Source organism: Phaethon aethereus, assembly GCF_964289735.1.
Source record: "Phaethon aethereus genome assembly, chromosome: 5".
NCBI lineage: Eukaryota > Metazoa > Chordata > Aves > Phaethontiformes > Phaethontidae > Phaethon > Phaethon aethereus.
Window position 1 is genome coordinate 44,593,332 of NC_138579.1, and position 13,156 is coordinate 44,606,487.

At 59.1% G+C, this 13,156-nt stretch overlaps 1 protein-coding gene across 1 annotated transcript in view; it reads left to right on the plus strand.

Moving 5' to 3' along the window:
• Nucleotides 1–13,156, plus strand: part of DGKZ (diacylglycerol kinase zeta) — a gene marked incomplete at both ends in the record, with an annotated part of 39,058 nt that overhangs the window by 1,052 nt on the left and 24,850 nt on the right. Inside the window, one exon of the mRNA XM_082000449.1 lies at nt 3,313–3,411. Coding sequence (XP_081856575.1) covers nt 3,313–3,411 — 99 coding nt within the window. The remainder of the gene's footprint in view (nt 1–3,312; nt 3,412–13,156) is intronic.

A 13,156-nucleotide genomic window follows, 5' to 3' on the forward strand; every position in this document is an offset into this window, starting at 1 on the left:
AGCAGCAGAGCCATGGATGGTGCAAGGGGGGAGAATTTTGGGGCTGTTTGATTGTGTGGGTCCTCTTGGGAACTAAGAGCAGATGCTTGTGGAGCGAGGCCAGCCCTCAGCGATAGCGGGGGATGCGCTTGTGGAAGGCAACCTGAGCTCCGGCAGGCAGTGGGGAGTGCAGTGTAGGATTTCCTTCGCTCATCGTGGTGCTGTGCCTGGCGAGCAGATGATCTCCCCAGAGACTTGGCAAAGCCTCTGACTAGAACTCCCAGCTCCGCTCTCAGTGGAGCTCTGGTTTCTTTTTCCTAGGTGACGCCGTGAACTGAAGCTCCCGAGTTAGCTCTCAGCCACGCGTTAGCTTGCTTGCTAAACGGGCACTGCCTTTGAGATGCTGAGTTCAGGAGCAGACCTAGGGCAGCTGCAGGCTGAGGCATAGGCTCCTTGACCCTTGGGTCCGTAAACCATCCTTTTTGGAAGAGATGGGGGCTGGCAGGAGGTGAATGGCTTCTGCTGGAGACTTTTGGAGGTAGGGACTGTGGTGCAGGACTGACTCGGGGACACGGACAAGGTGTGGAAATAGAGGAAACCTGTCCTGCTGGTTCTTGAGCTGGCACCAGGCTCCGAGGGAAAAAGTGGCTCTGTCTTTGCGATCCCAAGTACGGGAACTTTCCCTGGGCCAGCTCTCCAGTATTACAAAAGTAATACCCCGTGTTTCTGTTGCAACTTGCAGGCCCGGCAGCAACTGCAGTCTGTCTTGGGGAGCTGGGAGGCTTTCTTCTCCCCGTCAGGATGTCAGGTGGTGGGTGAAGCTCTGCCAAGGCAAGCAATGAGGCTGCGCTGGCCAGGCCAGTGCCCAGGGGCGATGAAGTCCTCCGGTCTGCACCCGATCCATGTGTTAGACCCAGTGCTGTTCTCCTCTGGCCTGTGGTTTAAGGGCTTGATGCCTGGGGATGTTAACTTTGTAGTTAACCGTGAGCTCTGCCCCCAGGGGAAGCTCTTCCTCATCTCACCAGGGACTAACTGAAAGGACCTCTTCCCAGTCCCTGCCATGCCAGACAGGAGGAGGTAATGGGCCTCTTGCCACAGCCCTGCCTGCAGGCGGGTTGTGCTGTCTGGGTTAAGCTGCCAATTCCAGTTTCTACCTGTGGCCGTTGTTCCCGTGTGTCTGGGAACAGCCTGCCCGAACTTTGCCCATCTCACAGCTGTCAGCTTTCCTCCATGGTTCAGGGCCTGGAGAAATGAGCTAAGCATCCCCAGCCTCAGAGGAGCCCTGTCCAGTTGGCAGGCACTGGTGGGAGCTGGGGACCCAGTCTCTGGGGATTGGGGGATGCCCCCCCATGACGCGGGTGCAGGGTGGTAGGTACATGGCACTGGTGTGGGAAGCCCTGCTCTGGGGGAAGATGGGGGTCTGGCCGGAGGTAGTCCCACCCTTTGGCTGCCACCCTGTCCTCCATGTGCCCCACGTCGGTGGGAGACGCCTTCAACGTCTCGCCGGCTGCTGCCGGTGGGCATGGATGAGCTGCTGCTGCTCCCCTGGCATTACTGCAGGATGCCGCCTCGTGGTGGGCTCTAGCCGCACCGCAGCCCGGTCCCAGCCCCATGGCGGGGCTCCCAGGTAGAGAGGGATGAAAATCCCACCCAGCACCAGCAGGGAAGAGCTCAGCATTCGCCCCTTCCCCAGCTCCGCTCACCCCATCTCCCTTCCCCAGCCCACCAGCTGCAGCTTGGCTCTTGGTGGGGCGGGAACAGTCTCGGCTCCGAAAGACGCTGTGGCTTTGCAGAAAGTCACGTGGCCCCGCTGGCTGGCTGTCCCAGGAAGCCAGGGGAGCGAACGAAGAGGCTCGTTGCAGAGGGTTTTCCCCTCGTTTTGGCACAGCTTGGCTCCCACAGGAAACGTGGGTGCCAGAACAGCCTGTCCCTCGCTTACCGTTGGCAGCCCAGGTGCGGATCCAGAGCCGAAGAGCTGGGGGACTCCTTCCTGCCTGCTCCCCCAGGTGGGGGGGCCACCTCCTCTCCGGGGCAGAGCTTGCTGTCGGGATGAGAATGGAGAGTCACGGGGCAGAAGTACCTGAGGCAGCTCGGAGCCCCTTCCCGAGCTCCCAGCCTCCAGGTATGGCCAGTAGCCAGCCCAGAGAGGGAGTGGGGGGCCGTGTGGCCGGCCACGTGCCGGCCCCTCTGTGTGAAAGTTCCCTCTCAATCAGATTATCTGTATCTGGTCCTGTCTTGCCACCCCGGCCCTGGCCACTAGCCGCTCGGATCCAGCACTAAGCCTCTTACCGCCAAAGCCCAAGGTCACCACGCAAGGGGACATGGCGTGAGGCTCTCTGGCAGCAGGCGCCCGGCAGCTGCCGACGCTGAAATGGGGGGGGGGGGATGTTTTCTGCAGGGATTTTGCGCTCGCTGGAGGCTGGCAGATGGTGGGATTAAGAGGTGATGGTGGATTCTGTCCTGTGAGAGCTTCCGGGGCATGCAGCTGGCAGCACCCAGTGCCCCAGCCCGGCTGCCGGCTGGGGTACGGGTTGCCCTGGGGCCAGGAGTTGCTCTGTCGGAGGCTGCCGGTGAGGACCACCTGCCTGGGCTCGAGCAATGGCCGGCAAGTTTTGTTGTCGTTTGAAAGGTGGAGGAAGCAGATGTGGTGGGGGGCCGGTGTCAGAGGGGTCCCAAGAAAGGTCTTCCCCCTCTGCATTGGTCATGAAGAGCTTTGTTCCCCACCCCAGGCTGGTGGTGGGTCAGGGCTCCCAGGGCTCGGTGCCCATGTGCAGGGCCCAGAGGGTTGGGAGCAGGCGAGCTGCCCTGCCCTGCCCAAACAATGCTCCTGCGTGTGAGGCTTGGTGAGTGCCTTCACGATTTATTTGAAATTCAAATCCATGCCTGGACCCAGCGGTCGAGGCAAAGGCTGCCAGGAGCCGGGCTCCCTTTCTGTGCCAGCCTGGCCCCGGTCGCTGAGCCGTGTACCCCATGGAGGTGCAGGGCCTGGGCACCCTTAGACTTTCCCAGCCAGCTGCGTGGGCTGGAGGTGACTCCGTTCTGGGCTGAGTTTGCATCCCAGAAGCAGGAGCACGGTGCTTGACGTTGCCCTGCTGCCCCTAGCTCCGTGGGCACGTTGCCTGTGTTGAGCTCCATGGTCGACAGCAGGGGCGCTGGCGTGGGTGCCATTGGGGGCCGTGGGGTCTGTGAGCACTGAAGCCGTGGGGAGAGTGTACAGGGTGGAGGGATGGCACCAGGGCAGCAAGGCTGTGGAGGGGGAGGACGGTGCTGTGTGCTGGGTGGCCCGGAGTGTTTGTGAGGAGGGCTTGCTGACCACTCTCTTTGTGTCCCTAGACTCCACCTGCCCCACAAAGGTGTCTTCCCTTGTCTCCAGGACGGCCAGCCCGGCCGATGGGGATCCAGGAGGATAAAGCACCGGCCGGCGGTGTATAAGTACGTGGTATTTTTATTGGCTTGCACAGGCTGTGCAGTCCCAGCAGCTGCTGCAATGTTTCTGCTCAAGAGCCCTCCTCCCACCCACGTCTCGCCCCACGTCACCCTCTTGTGTCTGCACTAACCAAGGCCACCGAAAGCCAGGCTGCCTGCCTGCTGTCTGTGTCATTAACCTTGTTCTGGAGGGCAGCTCGCTGCTGGACTTCCATCAGCTAACATGCCAGCCCCCATTTTGATGCTGTTTTCGGTGAAGGTCAGTTGAGGTCTTCCTCCTCCATGCCCTAGCCACTGTGGGCAGGAGGGCCGTAGTACCTAGACCCTGTACTAGCTGAGTGCTTTGAAGGCAACGCCGAGAGGGGGGTTTAGCCAAATGGCTGAAGCAGCCTCAAGTTCTACAGGGCTGTGACTGCCAGATGTGGTGGGAAACCAAGGCCTGGGAGGCAGTCATGGATGCTGGGACATAGTTGCTGTGTGGGAGCCAATACCTAGGCTAGCCGCAGTGTTGGGGGTTCCTGAGGAGATTCGGAGATAGGGACAAGTCCGAGACCCTGATCCCAGGCTCCCTACGCCATGGTCTTTGTGGAGCAGCACATCAGCCAGGTCAGGATTTGGCTGTGCTTGCCTGTGCACCGCACAGAAGCGCCGCGGTGGGAGGCCCACACTGAGGAGTGCTGCTTCCTGGCTTCTGCTAAATGGTTTCTCGGGGTTTCACCTCATCTGCACGGTGTCCTGGGGCCTTTCCAAGCTTCCTGCTCGGTATCCAGCTTGCCCAACCTTGTAGACACAGAATTCTCGTGTCCCAGTGCTGCTTGGGAGCCCTGTGGCTGGAGGTGTTGGGGTGAGAGGCAGCGTGGCTGGTTAGAGCTCTGTGGAGGGGAGGCGGATGGGGTTTGGAGAGGCCCCAGACTGCGGTGGCTTGAACACCAGAGGGCACGGTTGCTCTTCGTCGCTCTGCTGTGCACCTCCAGCCCTTTCCCTGGGGCTTGCTTCAGCTGGCTGTTGTGGCATGTCCCCTCTGCAGGGTCGCTGGCCTCGTCCCCTCGCTCCTAGTTTTGCTTTCCCCTCTTCTGCGAGGGAGAGCTTTGGAAAGCGTCCGTGTGGAGCTTTTTTTGTGCTGCTGTGGGTCAAGGGGCTGGTGAGCTTGCTGGCTTAAACTGGTCAGCCGCTGCCTCGGGCTGGCTGATGCTCAGAGGCAAACCTCCAGCCAAGGCAGCTGTTAGCCAGCTCGCCGCTGCACAAGCCTGTGTGTCCTGGTAGCGCTCGGAGACGCACAACGGCACCCGCCCAACCTCGGCACGGGGAGCCTGGGTTGCTCCCCCTGCTCCGGCGGTCTTGGAGCACCCAGCGTCACCCTGTGGGAGTGGGAGCAGAGAAACTCAGGGAGCAGAGTGAGGCAGACCCGCACTACCGGCCTGTGGTGAAGGGTTAGCCTGCGCCAGGAAGGGGGAGAGTGGTCTGGTCTCTGCACCGGCAGCGCCTCTTCCCCTGGGATCTCCTCTCTGAAGGATGGTGGGAGAAAAGAGCCCGCTGGTGAGGCTGCAGAAGCTGGCAGACCCGGGGAATGTTAGGATGAGAGAAGAAAAGGAAGGATGTAAGAGCAGATATGCTGAGGGTATTTAGAACAAAAAGAGTGAAGGAGAAAAAAAAAAATCCGCTTCTCCTGCCCTTCCATTTGTAGCAGAGGGACAAGCGGACATTTAGCAAAACCACGAAGTGATAGATTTAACCTTGCTAAAAGGAGTTACTTCAATGTTGACATGAGGTGGGGGAGAAGACAACTTGGTAGTTTGCTGCCACAAGGTGAAAAAGTGAAACCAAAGATTAGGCTTAATATCAGTAACAGGGTCACAGTTAAACCAACAAATGCCTTTTGGGTGGCAAGTTGGCATGTGCTTTGCTTAGTCACGGGGTCACGATGAAGGCTTGGGACCCAGAAATAGGAGGTGTCTTTCCTGTCTTAGCCTCGGGCTTTGCGGCGGGGCGGAGATCGCTAGGGACTGGGTTTCTCAGGGGTGCTGAGCAGTCCCCCCCCTTGCAGACACCTGCAGGGGCTGCCACTTGTGGTGTGGTTTCAGGTGCGTGTGACCAGGGTCTTCTCGCTTGGAAAGCCTTGCTGAGGGCTGCGTGGGGCTGGGGAGCCTCTCGGCTCGGAGCAGTGGTTTCTGCTTGAACACAGCAGACTGAAAGCTGTGACAGCAGCACGGGCAGCCGAAGGTCTCCCTCACTGCCCGTTCGCCTGTGTGCGTGTTTGCACGGTGAGGGCTTAGTAAGTCATGGGGGGAAGAAGGAGAACGGCAGCAGGAAGGTTTGCCTGGCTGGCTTGAGGAGAGGGCTCTTGGGCTTCCTGCTGCCGCTGCCTCCATGGAAAAGGAGTTGGAGAACCAGTGGCCTTGTCTCTTGCTGGTCTGCTTGACTTGGAAGGGATTTTAGGGCCAGCTAGAATCCACCCTGGGCATCCTTCCGGGCTCTTTCCATTTGCAAGTCCAGGCCCCGCTAGTCCAGGAGGGAGGTGGGACTGTTATGGGGGTGAGGAGCAGCAGGTGGTGTTGACGGGGGTCTCTGCTGTGCTTAGTGACAGGTGAGAGCAGGGTGGGCATGGGGTAGTGGGAGAGAAGCTCCCCTAGCAGGAGATGGGGCTGGAGAGGAACCACACCTATCTCTTACCAGGCTTCTTTGCTCTGAATGGGCAGCGAGTTATGGCACAATTTTAATTTCTTCTTTGATAAAACATCCTGCCAGTCCCACTCATGGGTCGTAAAGCGATAGACTGAGGACTGTTCCTAGAGGCCCTTCCGCAGCCTCTCCTCCTCCTGTGGTCACAGCTGGCACTGTGGCCGCCCTGGGGCTGTGAGGATGCCGGGACCTGCTTGGCAGCTAGTGGCAACCGGCCCTTTCCTGGCACTGAAGGACACATAGCCTGTGTAGGGAAAGGGGCAGAGCCCTCCAGCCTTCAGCAGCTGCCGAGTTTGAGGGGAGAGAGGGCTGAGCAGGATTGAACATCTCCTCCTGCCTGCCCTGGGCCATCTCCATCTCCCCTTCCCCGCCAGTGCTGTGAGAAAAGGGCCGAACGCAATCCCTGCAGCAGCTTTTGGCGGTGGAGTTTACTCATGTGTCCTCGCCCACTCCCGGCTTCCGCCACTTCGCAAAGGCCACTCGCTCCTTCTGCCGTGACAGAGATGGCGGTGGTGGTGGCTCAGCCATCAGGCCTGGCTCCCCTCTGGTTCAGGGTTTCCTGTGAACCGCTTTCAAGACACCCATCGGGGAAGGCAGCTGGCCGCCTTCGCTGCACTGGCAGCAACCTCCCCTGACGCTTTGTTAAGATCATTTTACTGTAGGAGCGCTGGGCACGGTCCAAACGCATGCATGCTCCTACACACAGAGGAGAAGAGCTCCCTGTCTAATTTTAGCTGTGACATGTAGGCAAGGGGAAGGGGCAGGCAGGAGGAGGCAGGGTGTGAAAGGACGAGGTCCCAGCTGCGGCCACCAGTGCTGACTCACTATGGCCACGTGCGTGGCTGTCAGCTCCCCCTGCCACGTAAATGACCGAAATAAGAATAGCTGATGCCTCTCGCACCTTGCAGCCATCGTGGAGCGAGTTGGCCTTTGGCGTGACCCCCCGCTCCCCTCTCTGCACGGGCCAAAGCGGAGATGGGTTTTCTGGCCCCAAAAGGGAGCTCATTGTGTTTGGCCAGGAGGAGGTCCCTGGGGGAGGCTGGGGGACCCGGATGCCGGCGAAGCGTGACGGGGAAGTCCCCAGCCTGACTGCGAGAGGTCCCACAGAGGGGTTTGCAGCAACGAGGGGAGGTAAAAAGCTCCTGAGACATCTGTGGATCCCGCCTGGACCAGACGCTGCCTGTAACTCGGGAGCAAGTTACCTCCTGTGTGTGAACGCAGGCTCTCCGTGGCAGGCGGCTCGGCTCTCATCAGCCGTGCGAACCCCTTTATCAAGGTCCCGAGGAGGCAGGAGAGGATCACCGCCTCGGCGCGTTCCTGCCCGTATCCTCCTCTTGCCGCTCCGAGGGAAGCGGTGGCATCCCTTGGCTGCAGCTGGGTGCTCGGAGGGCAGCTGGGTGCCGGGGGGGGACCCCTCTCTTTCTGGGCCCCCTCTGGTCCGTGCGCCTCTGGCTGAGGGCGAGCCGGCCTTGGGGCTGCTCGGGGAGGAAGTGCAGTTGGTTATTTTAACGAGCGCTGTCAGGGTTTGCAGTGTCAGGGTTTGCAGCGCGGGGAGGAGGCGGAGGGAGAAGCCAAGCGCTTGCTCTCCAAACTAGGACTTGGTTGGGGAGGGCTGGCCCGCCGCTGCTGCGCGGCCACCGCCATCTGCTCAGCACCTGCAGGGACCCTCGCACCGCTCCGGATCAGGTCACGGGGGGCTTTTCCCTGTGCTCTCCCCTTCTCTCCTCCTCTTCTTCCTCTTCCTTCTTGTCCCCCATGTTTTCCTGCTTTTGTTTGTGCTGGGGTGGGCGGGGGGCGGGGGGGAGCGTGGGAAGGGGCTGTGGGGGGAGCCAGCCCTTAGTTCATGGGTATGGCCTGAGCAGATACCGGGTCCCATCCTGCTGGGGAAAGGCTGGGGGAAGCAGACTCCCGAGTCATCCCTGAGACCCTTGACTTTGCTCCTGCTGAGCCGTGTTTGCCCCTGAAGGCTGGAGCGAGCCCGCAGGGCTATGAGCAGTCCCTGGGGCTGAGGGGGGAGCTCCGTGAAACGCAGCCGCCATGGCACTCCATGGCACCTGGCTGTTTTTTCCCCTTTGGAAAGAGGGCAGGGGTTTTCCCTGCCAGCGGTGCGTTTCCAGCCACCCAGTCTGCTGCCTGTTACGGCACTGACTGCATCCTGCCAGCCTGCGTGGCACGGAGATGGCACCGAGAAATCTGCAGGTGCCAGAGGACGGCGGCGTGGGGAGCCAGCCTGTGCCATGCTGGGACCCTCGGGCCCCGGCTGCTTTGCCTTGGGATAGTTTAGGGAAGCAGGACAGACTTGCGGACTCCTGGCATCTCCCCTGGTGCTGGTGGCAGCGAGGCGCCCTGCTTCTGCTGGGAGCACCAGGATGCCCTTCCCCATCCCTGTCCTGGGCTGGAGAGAGGAATGCAGCTCCCATCTTTCTGTTATCAGTGCCTGTAGCTGAGTGCCTGAGGCTCTCTTGGCTTTGCTTTGGGAGGTTGCAAAGACTTCCCAGCCCTGGGAATCGCTGCCTGTGCTCTGCATCTGCCACGCTGCAGCTTTATCTTTACGCCGGGTTCATCGCCTCCTCTCTGGGGTTGCTGCCCTGGGCAGACGCTGCCTGTTGCCCTGCCCGGGGCGGCAGCATGCCGGGATGTTGTCCCCACGTGCAGGGGGAAAAACTTCACGGAGTTTAGATCAGACAGCTGGGCTGTGGGACCCAGACCTTCCCCTCCTCTGTGGGAGGTGAAGAGCTGTGTGTCTAAAGGAGGGGACCAGCCCTGGGGAGGACGGTGGGAATATGCTAAAGAAACCACGGGCTGGGCACCCAAACCGCTGGGGCACCCTGCCGAGCCCCCCGCCGCTTTGCTTCATGCATGTTGCTCTGCGAAGGGAGCTCAGAGAGAAGAAAACTCTCAAAATCCTTCCCAGCCTGCGTCGCTGGTCCTGATGATGGGACCAAAATAGAAACTGCATGTCCGACCTCTCCCCCGACCCCTGCTCTGCCTCGGCCCCAGCACGCTGGTAGTGGTTGCTCACCCTTTGTGTTTCATCCCGGATTAATTTGCTGCCCAAGGCTGTTAGTCTTGCTGTTTGGCTCCTCAGCCAAACACAGCAACAGATTGTTTAAATCAGGGCTTTCGGGTTTCTTGATAACCGGGAGGCAGATTATTTACTGTAGCGGCAAATAAAGTTCATAATGTTATGATGGTGGAAAGTTGTCAAGGGACAACTCTGGACTTGAATGCCCGGAGTCAGCCCAGGAGCCTCCAAGGAGACGGCTTTCGTTTAAATTAAGACAAAACACTGTCTTCCATGGACTTTGGGAAGGAAATCACATTGTTGTAATGGGAACATTACTCTGAGCCTTAGGGCTAGCAAACTCTTGACTTAATGAAGTGTAAGTGGAGGGTCTGAGCTAGTCTGGCAGATGTGCCTTAAAGCACATTTCAGGGTCACACTGAGAAGATGATGAAGGGGAGGTGGCACCAGGGTGTCGTGCAGAGCTTGGGGAGAGGTGGGATGGAGCTGCCAATAGAAGGATGTGGGGTTATGCTAGGGACTGTAAATAGTCTCAGGCCCTTCTGCTCCCAGCAAGCCAAACCTGAGAGCATTTTGTTGTGAAGGGCCAGGCAGGAGGGTGGGATGGCTGATCCCTTTTGCCTTACCTTGTTCGAGGCAGGGCCAGTTGGTGGGGACCACGCTCAGGTCACTGCGTGGCCTTGGGCAGTTCCTTCCACCTGGCTTTGCCCCTTGGAGAAGCTCCCCATGACAAGCTTCAAAACCGCAGTGTTTTTTTTCTTTGCCTTGCCTTTTGCGCCCAGCAAGGAGTTGCCAGGGCCGGTCCCTGCAGCTGTCCCCCTGCCTTGCTCGTTCAAAGAAGGCAGCTTGGAGGCTGCATCTCCTGTGTGTGGCATTCCCAGTGGAATGTGGATACCCTGAAAGTGGTGTGGGGTTAAAGTTAGCGGCTGTGTCCCTTCCCTGGTGCGGACTGCGTGGTGATCCGCCCAGGGCACCCGCAGACAGAAGCGATGCTGAACTGGTGATGCTGAGCTGTCGCTGCCAGCCTGGGGTGTGCCCTGGAATTCCTGTCCCCTGAAATAAAACCCTGTGGGTGAGGTTTTGCTGCTGGCCATCTTGTGCAGGGATCCCATTACCCTTTCGTGTCTGGGATGTGTCATGGTATTTGCATCGGGCCCACACGCTGGCACCGCTGCGACGCTGTGGAGCAGACGTGTGTATGTGTGGCAGCAGGAGGCTGCGAGCTGTGCTCTTGCTCAGCCACATGCAAGATGGGTACAAAGAGGCCAAACTGACGTTGCTGCCTGGCCCTTGTGAAGCAGTGCAGTCCTGGGGCCCCAAGGTTGGTCAACCAAAGTGCCCAGTAGCACTGACAGGTGCCTGAGCAAGCTAGCAAAGCCCTTAGATGTTGCGGGGGGTGCCTTGCTCTCGCTGTCCATGCCCAGTAGCCCTGTGCAGCTCCCTGCAGAGAGGGGCACTGGGGCTGCACGTGCAGGAACCTCAGCGCTGGGAGGAAGTCCTCTGCCGCTGCATGCATGTGACCACCAGCCGGTTTCTAAGCCCTTGCCCTGCTTTCTTGCTAGGAGGGAGGTCTGGGTCAACCCAGGAGTCCTCTGGGTCAACCCCAGGGCTCGCTGAGAGGTAGGTGGGGACCTGTTCCCCTCCAGGTGCCCTGCAAGGACCAGAAACTGCCTTCTGCATCCTGGAGGGGCAACCTTAAGGTTGCAGCAGTAATCTCCTCCTCTGTAGTATGAGGGTGACAGTACAACTGAGGATGTCCTTGGCCGTGGTTTGTCCTGGGAATGCCATGCTCTTGCAGCTCGGGAGCCTGGGAGCGAGGTGCTGTGGCCTGTGTAGGCAGTGGCACTTGTTGCAGTAGATCAAGTGAATGAATCCTAAAATAGAAGGTGAGCACAGCCCCCAGCTCACCCCTCCCGATGCTTTGAAAGGCTCGTGGTTTGGGTGGCACCTCCCTACCCCTGTGCTGGGGGGAGCTGCATCTCCTTGCTCATACTGGACCCAGCATGGGGGAGCTCCTGACTCTGTTTTATTCACGTGATGTAGGAGAGATTACAGCTGGAATGGAAATTTTGGGTAGAAACAAACTGCATAGAGTTTGGGGACTTGCTGATCGCTGCTCACCTCGCTGCAACCAAAGCCCTGAGGGCTGCACCACATCTTGACCAGCATGCTCCCTTCCCCACCTGGCACGGGGGCACCTTCCTTGGCAGACCTCATCTGTGCCAGTTGCCCTTCATGGCACGTCGGAGAGGGCTGGCTGGGGAGCCCGAGGGAGAAGAGAGGTCAGTGCCTGATGCCTGGGAGCAGGGTGGGAGAGCAGGGACAGGATCTCGGCAGGGGTGGTGTTGGGGACAGCAGCGTACATGGGAAGATTGAGCATCAGAGCACTGAAAGGACTGGGCGGCTGCGAGCTGGTGATGGAAACTGAGGCTGAAGGCAAGCGGCAGTATGTCAGCGTGGCCGGGATGAGCAGTAGCTCCCTGGATGGGCTCCCAGGCTCTTGTCCCTCAGTCCCTCTGGTGTCCTGGCAGGGAGGAGACAGAGAGGCAGAAGCCCAGGAGATCTTGGTGTCACGCAGGGGTGGCTATTAATAACATACTTTCCCTGTGGTTGAGCTGTGCAAGTCGAGCGTCCTTGCCAGGGGAAGACAGCTTGTAAACTGAAACGGGCTCCTGCTTGCATGCTGCCAGCTCCAGTGCCGCAGCAGCTCCCCAGCACCCACAGTGAGCCGGGATGCAGCCAGCCGCCATAAGGATGGGCGCTCATCATGGAACAGGACGAAACTCTTGGAGTCGTTTCCTCTGCTGTAGCCCCGTGGTTGGAAAAAAATGCTTTCCAGTCAACTAACTGGAGGTTTGCTGAAAGGTCAGGAGGAGCTGATGGTGTTTTTTAAGTCCAGACTTCTCTAGGGCTCAAGGCTTGTGTGTTGTGCTGCAGGTGGTATCCTGGAGTGGGGTCCTCTTGCCACCCATGGTGCCAGGAGAGGGGTGCAAGGTTTGGCACTGTATGAAGGTAACCTGGGATCTCTCGTGCTTCTGGGCATTGGCAAGAAGAAACCAGGCTGCTGGAGGGACAGAGGGAATAATAACGTGGAGGAAGGGCCGAGCAGGTGTGTGGCACAGCATCCCTCTACATGTCAAAGGGCACAGAGGGCCTGTTCAGTATGCTACGTGGGGGTTTGCTTGAGGCTAGTGAAGCAAAGTAAAATAACGGAGCTGAATATCAAGAAGCTCCTTCTGACATGGGCAGAGCCTATGCCTTGAGGGACACTGCATGTTTAGCCCTAGGAGTCAGCCTGTCTGGTTCTGGAGCTACCACCACCACTGCAGGAGGGATGGCGGCTGGTTGTTCAGAGAGCAGGGTCTCTATATCAGCTGATCCACAAGTTCTGTGTCTGCTGAAGTTACGAGATGCAAGTTTTTTCTCTTTGATCCCTGCTTGACTTCCCAAGGGCATTTAGATCCTGCCACCACGGTTAACTCTGTCCTTAAGACTCAAGAGTGCCCAGGGAGCTTCCTGCAGCAGCCCCCTCCTCTCCCAGCTCTTGGGGACAGCACTGCTGCCTGCCCACGCTCCGGGACATGTTCCTGCTTCAGCAGCATCTCTGCGCACCAATGCCAGGCAGGGAGCATAGGAGGCTGAGGAGTTCTGAGGGGTCTGCTTAGAAAAAAAACAACCAAACCTCCCAGGAACTCTGACTGCAGATCATGAACAGACAAGAGCTGATGGCTCCTTCCTCATTCACAGAGGGAGATTGAAATGATAGTGCAAAGCTGCTTATAGGTAGAGTTGGTATCCTGGTGCATGCAGCAGTACTTCCTTTCCCTCCCACCCTGCAAATGCCAGGCTGCCTCCATCCAGCCTCCTTACCTAACCGGGCCGAGCGATGCAGGCTGCAGAGCAGCCACAGGCGCTGGCTGCTCTCCGTCTTGCCTCAGTGACAAACAGGGGAGATCCCGGAGATGTACTGGTTTTAGGCCAGGGGCTTCCAGGCCTTAGCTCCTCTCCAGTGCGTGGTTCCCGGGCTGCTCTGCGTGCAGCTCTGCT